The sequence below is a fragment of the Passer domesticus genome, chromosome 24 (genome assembly GCF_036417665.1).
Source record: "Passer domesticus isolate bPasDom1 chromosome 24, bPasDom1.hap1, whole genome shotgun sequence".
NCBI lineage: Eukaryota > Metazoa > Chordata > Aves > Passeriformes > Passeridae > Passer > Passer domesticus.
The window spans coordinates 6,924,852-6,938,173 of record NC_087497.1 but is presented as its reverse complement, the minus strand read 5'-3'; the positions used below and the strand labels follow the sequence as shown (position 1 = coordinate 6,938,173).

The window sequence follows — 13,322 nt, the reverse complement described above, 5'->3', positions numbered from 1 at the left end:
AGAAGTAAAGGGGGTCAGAATCCAGAGACTTATCCCACATCCATAAATATCTTCTGAGCAGGTAAAAAGTAATTACAGATAGCTGGAGGCAGCTGTCTCCTGCCAGACGCGGCTGCACTGCAAAGTGGGAGGAGAGGGAGTCTGTGTGCGCTCATCAGGAGCTTCAAGGACGCTGCTGGTCTGATTTAGGGTTCCTGAGCTGGAGGAGGAGGTTTTCCCACACCAAAATACTGCACAAACAAAAGGGAGTTGAAGTGAGAGACCTGCTGCTCTCCTGGTGGTTGTTCAGAGCAGTGGAGCTCTTCAGGTGCTGCGTAATGCAGGGTTTGTGTGAGGGCAGGAGGAGTGGGATGTGGGAGAGCTGGGGTGACTGACATGGGGGCTCTTCCTGTTCTGAAATGGGGGGCAGAGGCAAGAACAGCACTTGTGACCATCTCACTGCACTTCTAAGCTGCCATCTGAGATAGTGCCTTGTGTTTCCTTCCAAGAAATGTGTGACCTGATCCTTGCCTGTGTGTTTCTCTCCTCCCCCTGTTGCAGGGATGATGGCAAAGAGGCACTTAAATTCTACACAGATCCTTCATACTTCTTCGACCTTTGGAAGGAGAAGATGCTTCAGGACACCAAGGATATCATGAAGGAAAAGCGGAAACATAGGGTGAGGAAGGGAGGAGTAGGAAGTGGGAGGTGTTAATAGATTTTGGACTCCAAATTTACTATCCAAAACTCAGGCTTGCACTTTTGGACTCCTATGGGATCAATTCAGTGAAGTTTTATCTGGTTTACCCACATCCTTGTTAATTAAAAAAAGAGAACAAAGATACCTCTAATTGGTTTTTCCAAATGCCACTGTCTTTGGGCCTTAATGTTAAATTATATTATAGCATAAGAGATTTATTTAGCTTTTAAGCAACTGGAGTATTAAGCATGAAAACAGATTGTGATTCTTCAATGAAAAATAAAAAGGAGAGATGTAGGGTGTGTTAGAATTCTGAGTGAGCCCCAGTTCTCTGTGGGCAAGTGTCCATATTGCACCCCAGAACCCTGAACACCATGGGGGTGAAGGTGAAATTTGGGTGTCTCGACACAGAGGCCAAAACCTAAATTGATTTGGGAAACTGAGCTTTTACTCTGCCCTCAAGCTGCTTGTGCCAGGGGGTGATGATGGCATCGTGTCTGGGCTGCTCTGGGCAACCTGATGTTGTCTGGCATTTTTATGTTGTCTGTGCTCCAGCTTTTTTTTATGGAAGATCTTTGGAGAGTGCAGCAATCAGGAAAGTAAACTAAAAATCCTCTTTGAGAATGTGTCTTGTTGTGACTGCTCCAGGTCTGTCCTGTCCCTCTCTATTCCCAGTGAATTTAAAGTAAAATAAAGCTTGTGTTTGATTCCTCCTCTCTTAGAAAGAGAAAAAGGAGAATCCGAACCGAGGAAATGTGAATCCACGGAAAATCAAAACCCGGAAAGAGGAGTGGGAGAAGCTGAAAATGGGACAAGAATTTGTCGAGTCAAAGGACAAGCAGGGCCCTGCTGGGTAAGCAGCTCTGGGCTGGGTGATTGGGATGCAGTTCACCCTGCACTGCAGCTCCCCTGGATCCACGGATCGATACTGCCACTAATCACATTCTCCCAAGTAAATCCGCCTGCTGATTTAAAATTTGCCAAATAAATCAGGGAGCTGGAACAAGGTGGCAGGAGTGGCTCTGGCTGCTCTCACTGCCTGTGGGCACAGGGTGTTGGGAGCTTTGGCTCTGCCCCACGGCGATGCCCTTCCCTCACACCCAGCCGAGGGTGGCAGCTCGGTGCCATTGTGTGATGGCTTTGTTACATTTCACAAATGGCTCTTCACACCCTAAAGTTGAAGCGGGGGCTGTCCCCATCCAAGTATTTCGAGCTACAGATCTCTCTTTAGCACTTCTGGCTTGGGAATTCATTTAACTTTTGACACCAGCAAGGCTGGAAGCAGACCGAATTCCCCACAATGCTCCTCTTCCTTGCAGCTTCCTTTCATATAAGAAAAAAATCTCTCTTTAAATCACACTCTCCAGCTAAAAATAAAACTTGCTTTTAGTTTAATAAGAGAACAGGTTTGGTTTCTAGCAGGGGAATCGAGCAGCACAACAGCACCATTTTCTTGCTCCTCTCTTTTCTCATGTGAGTGTTCTTGCATTTGGATTCACTTGGGGTCCAGAGCCCCCAAAAATAGGGTGGTTCCCCCTCCCCACAGTGAAATGAGTCTGCTGAAAGCATGAGAGTCTCTTTTCAGTACTATTCCAGCTTCGAATACTTGTTTTAATGGCATTGCAGTTGCCATTTTGATATCCTATTCTCAAGCTTACTTTTTGGCAACTTTGAGTATCTCCTGTTTTTACCACTGATGATATCAGTGTAACTGAAAGTTCTTTAAGTACAAGTTGGTAAAAACACTCTAAAGTGCTTTTACAAAATCAGGTGTTAAAGAGAAATGCATTTTTTCAGGTGTTTGCTTGTTTATTAAAATATATACCCCTGCTGTTCTGGTGTGCAGCAGCCATGAACAGGGCAGCAAATTTTAGCCAAAGAATTACATAGAGCAAACACATACAGGTGTATGTGGTTCTCTATGTAGGAGTCTTTGAGAAGTAAAGGGGTTTTTTAAATGGTGTAAAATCATAGATTGATTTGGGTTGGAAGGGGCCTTTAGGTCCATCCAGTTCCACCCCTGCCATGGGCAGGGACGCCTGCCACTGTCCCAGGCTGCTCCAAGCCCCATCCAACCTGGCCTTGGGCACTTCAGGGGTCCAGGGGCAGCCAACCTCTCTGGACAGCTCCCTGGGGATTAAAAAGGAGCTTTATCCATTGCCTTGAGCTCTTTAAAGAAGCTGTTTGTGTTGCTGTTCCCAGGTACCCCTCCAGCATGGTGTACCAGAACGGCAGCATCGGCTCCAGCGAGAGCATGGACGGGAGCTGCTACCCGCCGCCGCCGCAGGCTGACTCCATTGTGCCACCACCTCCCTCGTTCCCAGATGACAGCCTGCCTCCGCCCCCGGTGGAATTTAGGTAAGCCTACGGGATCCCTTCTGTCACCGAGGAGTAGTAGGTGGTGTAAAAGGATGACATGAGACAGGCTGAGATAGTTCAGCAGAGCTTCCCCATGGCTGGTGTATGGGAGCCAGAATGCTCCTGTCTGGAAGGGAAGTGCAACTGCAGGCAGGGACAGAGGACAGGCAGCAGGGCTCTCTGTGAACCCCAGCCACCATCACCATTCCAGGCAGAAGGGGAGAACTAGAGCAGATTTATTCCACAGCAGTGTCCCAGTGAATGGTTTGACCTCATTGCTGTGGTTTTCCAGTGCAGTTCCATAGCATGGGCTTCTGTTCCTTATGTTCCGTTTGCACAACGCTCTCAGGCACATTGTGGAATTCTTGGGAGTGTCCTGTGCAGGCCCAAGGTTGAACACGATGATCCTTGTGAGTCCCTTCCTACTCAGGATATTCCATGACAGAGCTTTGCAAAGAACAGCTTCTTTAACCTCTTTTGCTCTGATCTGTGAGAAATGCACGACGTGGGCACTGGAGATGGAGATGTGTTTAAGTTTCAAGGACTTGAGCACAGCAGCTGCCTCCTTCCCAGAGACTTGGGTGCAAGTTCAGGTCATTTACTTGGGATTGAATGAAATGGTGACTCCCAGGCACCTCCAGAGATGAGAGTTACGGTCCAGCAGCGGCTCAAGACGCAAGGGGCGAAACAAGAGTGGACTTTTTTTTTTTTTTTTTAAGACATTAAAACAGAGTCAAGAGGAACAAGAGAAAGTCTGTCTGATAGACAGGGCTGCTTGGCTTCTCTCCATCTTATCCAAAGGCAGCAATGCTGCAGCAAAGGCTCTTGTGATGTGTCAGAGAGACCCAGCACTGCACTCTGCAGCCTGTGCCTCTCGGGCAGAGCAGACACGAGCTCTCAGATGAAGCTCTCACTGCCTTATGCAGTTGCTTAGATCTCTGCCCAGCCCCACAGATCTCCCCTCTTCTGGTTTTGTTTTGATGGTTGTTTTTAAGGAACCCTGGGAGGTAGATTTGATCTCCAGGAGTCTGTTTTGGATCAGCACTGTTAAAAATGGTGATGCTTTTGTACCTTATTTTTCTGTCTTGCCGTGGAAGGAGGTCTCAGTTTGGGGCTTCCCTTGCACAGGATGTCACACTGTCACATGAGCAGTGGAGTCCTGTGGGATGAACAGAGCCTCCACAATGGGAGATTCAGTCCCTCATGCCTTGGTGCTTTCCATAAGGGCACGTTGGGTTCCCATGTCCTCCCCTTCACTCCCCACAGCAAGCTGTGAGACATGGCTGCTGCACTCCAGCTCTGAGCTCTGGAATCCAGGGAGGAGATCCCTTCCCAGCAGGTGTCCAGAGCTTATGCTTTCCTGGCACCCCCGCCCTCCTCGTGCAGTTTATCCCAGCAGACATCCCTGACCCCTGCCTGGGCCTGGCCTCTCACAGAGGTGAGGTGGCTCATGTTCTTGTCAGCCTGGAGATGGGATGGAGGACAGCATTCCTGCCATCCCTAGAAGCTTTCCTTTTTCTGGAGGTGTAGGCCAAAAGAAACAGTGCAAGGGAACTAAAACCAAGGAGTGAGGTCTCATGGAAACATCAGTTAAAGCTGGAACTTGGATTTTTTTTTGTCTGGACTGCAGCAAACACACGATTTGCATTAACACAGAGACTGTACAGTCTGATCTGGCCTCAGGGCTGATTCCCTGTCTCTCTCGTTCTGTTGCCACAGCTATCCTGTAGACAACCAAAGAGGTTCTGGTTCTGGAGGGCCCAAACGATCCAGCCTGGTCAGCCCGAGCCACCCGCCGCCAGCCCCTCCGATCGGCTCTCCCTCTGCGGCCAGGCCGGGCTTTGCTCCCCCTCCAGCTCCTCCTCCACCGCCCCCACTGATGGAAAACACCCCCCCTCCGCCCCCTCCCATGGGCTTCCCGTCCCCGGGACCCCCGCCGCCGCCCTCGCCCCCCTCTTTCCCCCCTCACCCCGAGTTCGCTGCCCCTCCGCCTCCCCCGCCGCCCCCGGCAGTGGATTATGGCATGGCTCTCCCGGCCCCGCTGCCGCAGCCGGGGCTTGCGCCGCCGCCGCCGCCGCCCCCGCCTCCCCCGGGCCCACCCCCGCTGGCTTCCAGCGGCCTGGATGGCCCCCCACCGCCCCCTCCACCCTCCGACACCTCCACGTCCAAGCCCAAGTCGTCCTTGCCTGCGGTTAGCGATGCCAGGAGCGACCTGCTGTCGGCTATTCGGCAAGGTAAGGTTGTGTTTCCATGCCAGCGCCCTCCTCTGCCTCTGGAACACCCTTGGGAGCTGTCTCCTGGGAGCAATGGGCTGCCTTGCTGCCCAGGGCTTGTCCCTTGTGGTCCCTCCGTGTCTGCCCACCCTCCTGAGCGCCTTGCTGGGTTTTATGCTTCCCCCAGCACTTTTGGAGATGGCAGTGCCGGGATTGGTGTCACCCAGGTTTGCTGGGGAAGGCGCAGCACTGGGGTTACCCTGTGGAGGGGCACAGAAGGGATTTGCTGCCCGTTCCACCTCCCCACCCAGCCTGTCCTGGCTGTCACCATCAGCGTTACCCCACACAGCCAGCCTGCCTCGCTCAGAGCACTGTGACAAGGGGAGACTTCATCGTGTGCCCGGGACCTTGGCATGATGCCCTGTGTTCCCCTGTGCCCAACAGGCTTCCAGCTGCGCAAGGTGGAGGAGCAGCGGGAGCAGGAGAAGCGGGACGTGGTGGGCAACGACGTGGCCACCATCCTGTCGCGCCGCATCGCCGTGGAGTACAGCGACTCCGAGGACGACTCCTCCGAGTTCGACGAGGACGAATGGTCGGATTAGCCGCGCGCCCGCCCCTCCCTCCCCGCCCGCGCCGCACCGGGGCCAAAGCCCGCACCACGTCCCTCTCATCCCGCAGCCAAAGATGTGCCAAGGGTTTTCACACAACCAGCAGCATATCTCCCCTCTCGCTGCCCCTGCAGCTTTGGCAGCACTCGGTGCTCTGCCTTTCCCAAAGGTCCCCTCACGGATGAGGATGCGGCGTTGGGATTTAGCTGGAGGGGGTGTAACGGTTGCTTATTTAAAAGAGAGCTAAACCTCCAGATTTTTGATGCCACCAGGCAGAGCACATATAAACCCTCCATCCTGAGGGATTTTTAAAGCAAAGATGGATGATCCTGTTGTGGCCATGTGGCCTTTTGGATGAAGGACATTTTCAGCTGGTTTTCTCAGTGCAACAGCAGACAGTTGATCTGATGGCTCTTCCTTGCCAGTGAATACTGGTAGTGCTGCAAGAAAATGGGCTTTAAATGTCAGTTCTCTGCTGCATCCCACTGTCAAATAATCAGGTTTTTGGCAATAGTGCACAATTCTTTCCCCCCTGACCCCTGAGTATTAATTCCAGATCACCCTGCGTGGGGTGCATTTCCCAGCCCCGAGGGTGCCGAGTGCCTTGGGTGCAGTGTAAGGAGAGACTTTTTTTATTTTAGAAGCTGCCTTTACCTTCCTCAAATCTCCTGCTTTGCCAAGAGGAGACTTGCACAGAGGGATGTAAAGCCAGGGCAGGATGCTTGTTCAGCTTCCCACTCCTGGGAAAGCAGAGCCACTGCCCCACTGAGACACATCTGTGGTCAGCTCTGAGCGGTGGCCAGACCTCGCCAGGCTGATTTTCTCCAATTCATGCTGAGACTGTGTTTTAAAATTCCAAATCCAGTGCCTAAGACAGGGAGATGGGGTGGGGAGGGGTTCTCTGAACACCAGGCACTGTGGTGGTCTTTGGCCTGCCAGGGCAGTTTGAGAGGTGCTTTTCTTAGCGGGGTGACCGTACTTTTAACACAGGGACTTAAATGCTGGTATTGCCTTTGCTTCTTCTCCCTTCCCCCTGGGGAGGGGAGTCTGTGTGCCTAAAAACATCATGTGTGTGAGCTGAGTTGCCCATCAGTTGCATCAGACCTAACCTACCCTAATTTTGTTATTATAATTCATTAGTTAATTTTAAGAGAACGTTTTTTTCTCCTCACTAACCCTGTGAATTAATTCCCAGGCTGCTCACTATAGATCCAGTACTGGCAGGGGAAAATGGGGAATTTGAACTATCTGACCTCGGTTTTATTGCTGTTTTCTGTTACCTTACATAGAATATGAGCATATCTTGGAAACCTAACCCAGATACCCCTGATGTGTATTTTAATTTGGACATGACTCACTAAGAGTCATGCAAAAAGCAATTCCAAAGCCTTTTTGAGGTTATGGGTCCAGCTGTTGTGGGATGTGTGTCCCACTAAGACCAACTCTCCCATCTTTTTGCCTTTCCTAAAGTATTTCACCAGCCTGTGCCTGTCTCTCTTCCCTGCCTCACCTCCTTTAATGATGTTGCTGATACCTGGAACACTGGGCTCTGCCCGAGGCTGGCTGGAAATCCTGCTTGGGAGTTGATTGATGGCTTCAGCTTGTGCCATGGAGTTCTTACTGATTCCTTGTGTGTGTGTGTGCGTGTGTGTGTGTGCGTGTGTGTTAATCCTGGCTGGGGCAGAGCTGGCCTGGAGGATGGGCTCAGGCTGGGTCCCAGTGAGGCCCCAGAGCTGCCAGCACCATCGGGTTTTGTCTGCAGGCAGATGCAGAGGGCGTGGGCAGCCAGGCATCCCAGTGGGCTGGGAGCACCTGAGCAGCGCTAGTGCCAGGTTCTGGAAGAGGGAACAAACCCCTGGAGTGCAGGTGAGCTGTGCTGCAGTGGAGAGACTTGGAAATGCACAGGGGTGGTTGCTGCAAGCTGGGTGAGGGGATGAGAGAGGCACTGCCTTGTTCTGCTGCTCTCTGCCAGCATCCTCCTCAGCTGCTCTCTGAGATGTTCCCAGGAACAACGGGCCCTGAGCTAACCTGGGCTGACAGCAGGATCACACAGGGAGGAGAGGAGCCTGCAAATGCCAAACCTGGCTCAATCTGAGATTGCATTAACTAGACTTAGCCCTCGCTGGGAAAGGGGAGCGAGTCTTCCTGTCACCTGAGATACCAAGAAGTGCCATATTCCCTGAGCCCCATGGATGCTGTGCCAGGCAGGGCCGTGCCTGGGCGCTGGGGACACGTCCCTCACACTGCCTCTTGCACAAGGATGCTGCTGTGTGGGCACAGCCACGGGTGGAGGTGGCTCCCTGGCCTCCAGGCAGTGGGAGGGACACTGCCTTGTCCCTGCAAGCCTGCTGGAAACACCCTCTGCCCCAAATCCCATCCCAGGGCAGGCACCAAAATGCAGGATCCTAAACAGAAGGGTTGTGGACAGGTAGGGGAGGTTGGTTGTTGGAATGTTTTTTAAATCTCCTTTGATTCCTGCCTTTCTTTTTTCCTAAATCTTTGATTGCCTTAGCCTGTTGGGGATCCCTGAGAAACAGCTGCTCTAGAGAGGGACCATCTCTGTGTCCTTGCAAAATGGCAGAGCTCCGGGCCACCAAGTGGGCTGAATGTTTTTGAAAGCAGTAGGGGAGGAGGAGAGGTGCCAAAACCAACCTTTGCAAGACAGAGCAGCTGCGCTGGAAGTGCAGGGCTGCCCTACCACCTTTGCCCCCGTGCTGGGGACTCCTACTCCTCCCTCCCCTCTCCTGGGGCTGGGGCGAACCTCAGGCAGTTCCCAAAGCCCAGGGCACGAGCTGTGCTCCCCCCTCAGCCATTCCCCCCTCCCGGGAGCCGCTGGCTGGGGGCTGCAAGCTCCCTTTTCCCTTCCCTGCCTGGTTAAACATTCTCCCGGTGTCCTCGCCCGCAGTGCTTGGCTGCTGCTCCCGGCAGCCTCTCCCCCGCCGCCCCCCTCGCCTGGGAGAGCCGGTCCCGGCTCAGCCCGGTGACCTTCACTGCTTCTCCTCTCTTATCAGGGCCAGAGCCGGCCAGGGGCTCCCGAGCTCCCACAGGCTGAGGGATCCTGCACAGTGTCATTTCAGGGAAAGGGTACATTGGATTGTATAAATTTTTTTTTTTTTTTTTCAGAACGTGAACTTATTTAACGTGTTTCTTTTGGAAGTCCCTGCCCTGGAGGGGCTCTGGGAGGGAGCTGCCTGGCAGGGCAGATGCAGCTGCCCCGGGTCAGGTTTCACTGCTGTTGGATTTCGGGGGTGCTTTCTTCTCTTCCGTTTTAAACAAAGCCTTGAAGTGGAAGTGGATCCGATGTTTTTATTACTGTATTAACATTCATTTTAATTCACTTCAGAAACTAACCCATTTTTCTTCCTGATTAGAATGTCATAGAATTAGACAAGCTGTAACCCCTCCTGAAGTGCCTTATTTTCCTACATGATATAAATATATTTATAAGAGTAATTATTCCACTTATATCTTAGGGGTTTATTGCTGAGCAGGAGATAAGGTGGGAGAGGAGGGATGGGAAGTGCCCTCCACAGACCCAGCCAGGCTGGGGGTCGGAAGGGCGGCGCTTGATGGATACTCTCAGGGTGCAGGGGGTTCCTCGCTTCAGACCAAAGGAGTTTCAGCAGTGAAACTCTGCTTAGAAAGAAGAAAAAAGGACGAAAAACCCCAAACATGTGAGCAAAATACTGTAGATTTGTCAGGTTATTTTTTTACCCCTGCAAAACAAACACTGATGGCCGGACTCTGCAGGGAGGCAGTGGGTGTGGGGGATCAGAGCCTGCCCCTGGTCCATCCTTGCACATCCCAGTGCAGACTCTGCCTTCTGTATCCCCATGTAATGTCTGTGCTTTTCCCTGTCGGTTGCTGTATAAGCCAGATTTCCTGCTGCTTTGTTTTGTTGTTTTTAATAATCAGCTCAGTAACCCCTGGATGAAGATCCCAACTGCAAATATTTTGTAATGTACATGTATAAAAAAAAAGTAATAATTTTTTTTGATTCTTTTTTAAAACTTGATAAAATCTTTCTATCCACTCGGTGCTTGTGTGTGTTACTGGGGGGTGTGAGCTGGGCCTGGCACAGGGGCTGCTGTGACTTGGAGTCATGGAAAGGTTTGGGCTGGAAGGGACCTTAAAGCTCATCTCATTCCATGGGCAGGTACATCTTCCACTGTCCCAGGCTGCTCTGAACTCCATCCAGCCTGGCCTTGGGCACTCCAGGGTGGGGCACCACAGCTGCTCTGGACAAACCTGGCTCATTCCTGGGAGCGTGGGAGGTGCAGGGGCACAGCCAGTGGTGCCTGTCCTTGTGCCCTCAGAGCAGCCCTAGGTGTCCCTTGGGAAGCCCGGTGTCCATGCTGGCTGCCTCCTGCCCAGGCAGAGCCCAGGGGAGCCGTGCATCCCGAGCTGTCTGGCAGACACCATCAGCACAGACACCCTTTCCATGCCACGGTGGGCTGAGGGCTGTTACCAGTGGGAATTTGAGGGTCACAGCGCCAAGGGAGCCCCACCCAGGAGCAGCCTCCAGCCTCCCTGCCATAGGAAATGAACCCGGGCTCCATCTTGCAGAGCAGAGTTGCTGCAGCTGGGCTGGGAAGGGGCTGCAGCAGCTTTTGCCTCCATTTCACAGCTCCAGCTCCCTGGTGCAGTGAATGTGCCTGGCAGCGGTGGCTGCTGGCCCCGAGCTCAGGTGCCTCGTCTGGCCTCGCTCCGTGGGGCTCTGTTTTCTTGCTGGTTGGTGAAAAGCAACAAAAGGCTCTGTCCCTGCTGCTCCTCGTCCCTGCTTTTACCACGGGCTTTGCTCTGCCAAATTCCCTTGGCTGTAGGAGACACCGGTGCCTCGCTCTGCAGCGCTGTGCCTTTCTTGGCTGACAATGGTCCCTGGCTGCAAAACCTCATTAGATTAATTGGCCTTGCCAGCTCCTGAACAAGCAAGGCCTTTAGTCGTGCAGGGGCGCAGAGGGCAGAGGAAGGAGGGAGCTCTGGGGCTTCCACACGCCCTGGAGCTGCGTGTCCCAGCTCTTGGCTCCAGCTGGAGCTCCTGGCTGCCTTTGGCTGGGCGTGGCCGTGGCCAGGTGGAGCCTTTGCTTTTCTGGGGTGCAGGACAACACCTAGCCTTGTGCTTTTGGAATGGCAGCCCTTGGAAGGCGTTGTCAGAGTTGGGGTGGCGTAGATGAGTTTTGTGCTGGTTTAACCCCCTAAACAGCAGGGAAATCTTAGCTCCAGATCTGCCTTCCTGGGTAACCCACGGAGCCCTGTGCTTCCACCCTCCCCGGAGCCGGGAAGCTGCTGGAGGCTGAGGTTCAGCTGTGTGCAGGGAGGGGAAGGCCAGCAGTGATTGATTGTGTGAGCCGCAGCCCTGCCCTGGGCAGCCCTGTGCTGCTGCAGCCTTGGCACACCCACCTTGGCCTCGGCCTTTGATCCCGCTCTGTGCCCGTCTGTCCCTTCCACATGACTCGGCACAGGATCACAGCTGGCCACGCTGCGGCTTCGCAGGAGCCCCCGTCTCCCAAGACCTATTTAATTTTCTCCTTCAAGGTGGTGTTAGCAACACCCAGAAGATGCTGCCGGCTGCCTTGGACGAGTGGGCTGTGTGTCCTTTCCACCACTGACGTCAGCTTCTCTCCCTTAATTCCCCCTCTGGGACCGAAGCAGGAGCAGGCGCTGCCAGCTCGGATCAGCGTTAGCAGCCTGCTCTCCCAGCGTGTGGCAGCCGTGCCAATGTCACCCCCGACTCCGCTGCTGTCCCTGGCCAGGCAGCCATGGGTGGTGGGAGAGCACTGCCCTCTCCCAGCGCCCTGGAAGGGCCGGGTGCCAGCAGAAAGTCCCCGTTGCTCGCACGTAGGTGTGCTGAGATGGCAGCTCAGCCCCTCAGAAATGGCTGACTCCTCTCTGGCGCTCTTGCTGCCTGGTGGGTTTTTTTCTCTCCTCCTCCCTGCCTTTGCCGTTGCCTACGCCGTTGTGTGGGGAAGGCAATCGGCTCCCGTGCTGCGGATGGCTTTATCTGTAACTCTTCCATCTGCTCACAGCAGCTCACAAATAACCACGGGGTGCCAGAGGAATTATGTTATTTGGAGCTCAAGTTTCTGCAGTCTGGCAGGGCAGCAGCTCTGCGCCGGGCTCAGCCGCTCTGCAAAGGCCAGCGCCGGCACGGCCAGGGCTTCAGGCAGGAGCTGGGGAGGTGGCCAGGGCTCAATTGCTCTCCCATCCAGTCAGACAAAGCCCAGCCCTGAGCCAGCAGGGCAGCCTGGTCCTCTGGGAGCTTCCTGAGGAGAGCAGAGGGTCCTGCTGGCCCCGGGTCCCCGCACAGCCCCGGGCTTGCGGCACGCGGCCCCTTCTGCATCGCGTGGGGTGACAGGGACAAAATGGGGGACTGCCGACCCCCTCTCCTTGAACTCTGCTGTTTCCCAGCAGGCACAGCCCTGTCAGGCAGCCGTCCCTCCCTGGGCAGCACCCCGGGTGCCTCCAGAGCCGTGGCTGTGGCGGTGGCCGGGGACGATGCTCGAGGCCCAGCCGTGCCGGGAAATGCCTCCCGCTGCCTCCGGCATTTGGTAAAGCACTTACAGCAGGGCCGTGTTTTCTTCATTTCCTGCCTGCTGCCGCTTCCAAGGAAACAAAATCCCCCAAGCTAGGGCTGAGGTTTCTCATTTAAATGTAACCCAGGCCCACAACTGGAGCTGCCAGCCCTCCCCATGGCCCGGCGGTGCCGGGGTGGTGCAGGAGGGACTCGGGACTCGTGGTGCCACCACGGGCACTCAGTCAGGCCCTGAGAGCAGAGCCCCATCCCTGGGGTGGGGTGTGGGGAAGGGCAGCTCTGGGCTGTGCCCTGGGCAGGGCAGCTGGGGTTCAGGGTGCCAGGGGGAGGTTTTGCAGCAGCAGCAACCCCCGTCCCTCCTCCCATCTGGCAAAACCTCGGTGGTTTTGTCACCAGGGCTGGAGCAGGGTGGTTTGGGACCAGCCCTGGCTCTGTTGTGGGTGCTGCCAGCTCTCTCACCTGCACGGTGGCCAAGGGCAAGTGCTTGGAGCCACATCTGGGCCCCGCTGCCCAGGGGCAGGGCTGCTCACACCAGAGAGGGGGAGTGAACCCCAGCCCGCCCCCCTGCCCGCCCTGCAGCTCGGGCAGGCCCTGCAGCAAGAGCTGCCTGTGCTTGCAGCATCTGCTGGGAGCCTGGGGAGGGCTGGCCCTGCCAGATGTGCGAGCACAGCTGGGGTGAGGCCGTGCCCACGTCTCTTAGCTCATATTTTATCCCCAAAGTTGGGCTGTTGGTCCCCCCGAGCCTCTCCTGCACATCCCTGGCGTGGGGGTGGCTGCTCAGCACTCTGGCACCTCCTTGGATGGATTTGACTCTTTTTTACAGCTTCACTTTCCGCATCTTTCCCCACCCAGGCAGGGAGCAGGCTGGGCCCTGCTGTACCTGCCCACCCGGTGCCTCCTGCTCCATCATCCCCCAAGGCCTGGAGCAGCCG

At 54.8% G+C, this 13,322-nt stretch overlaps 1 protein-coding gene across 3 annotated transcripts in view; it reads left to right on the top strand.

Annotated features, from left to right (window-relative positions):
- Positions 1–9,890, top strand: part of WASF2 (WASP family member 2) — a 31,741-nt gene extending 21,851 nt beyond the window's left edge. For all 3 annotated transcript variants that reach the window (XM_064398180.1, XM_064398182.1, XM_064398181.1), the window contains exons 5-9: positions 541–658; positions 1,402–1,532; positions 2,882–3,037; positions 4,757–5,271; positions 5,695–9,890. In XM_064398180.1, the coding sequence (XP_064254250.1) occupies positions 541–658; positions 1,402–1,532; positions 2,882–3,037; positions 4,757–5,271; positions 5,695–5,852 (1,078 nt within the window). In that variant the 3' untranslated portion in view covers positions 5,853–9,890. The remainder of the gene's footprint in view (positions 1–540; positions 659–1,401; positions 1,533–2,881; positions 3,038–4,756; positions 5,272–5,694) is intronic.
- The last annotated feature ends 3,432 nt before the right edge of the window (positions 9,891–13,322 follow it).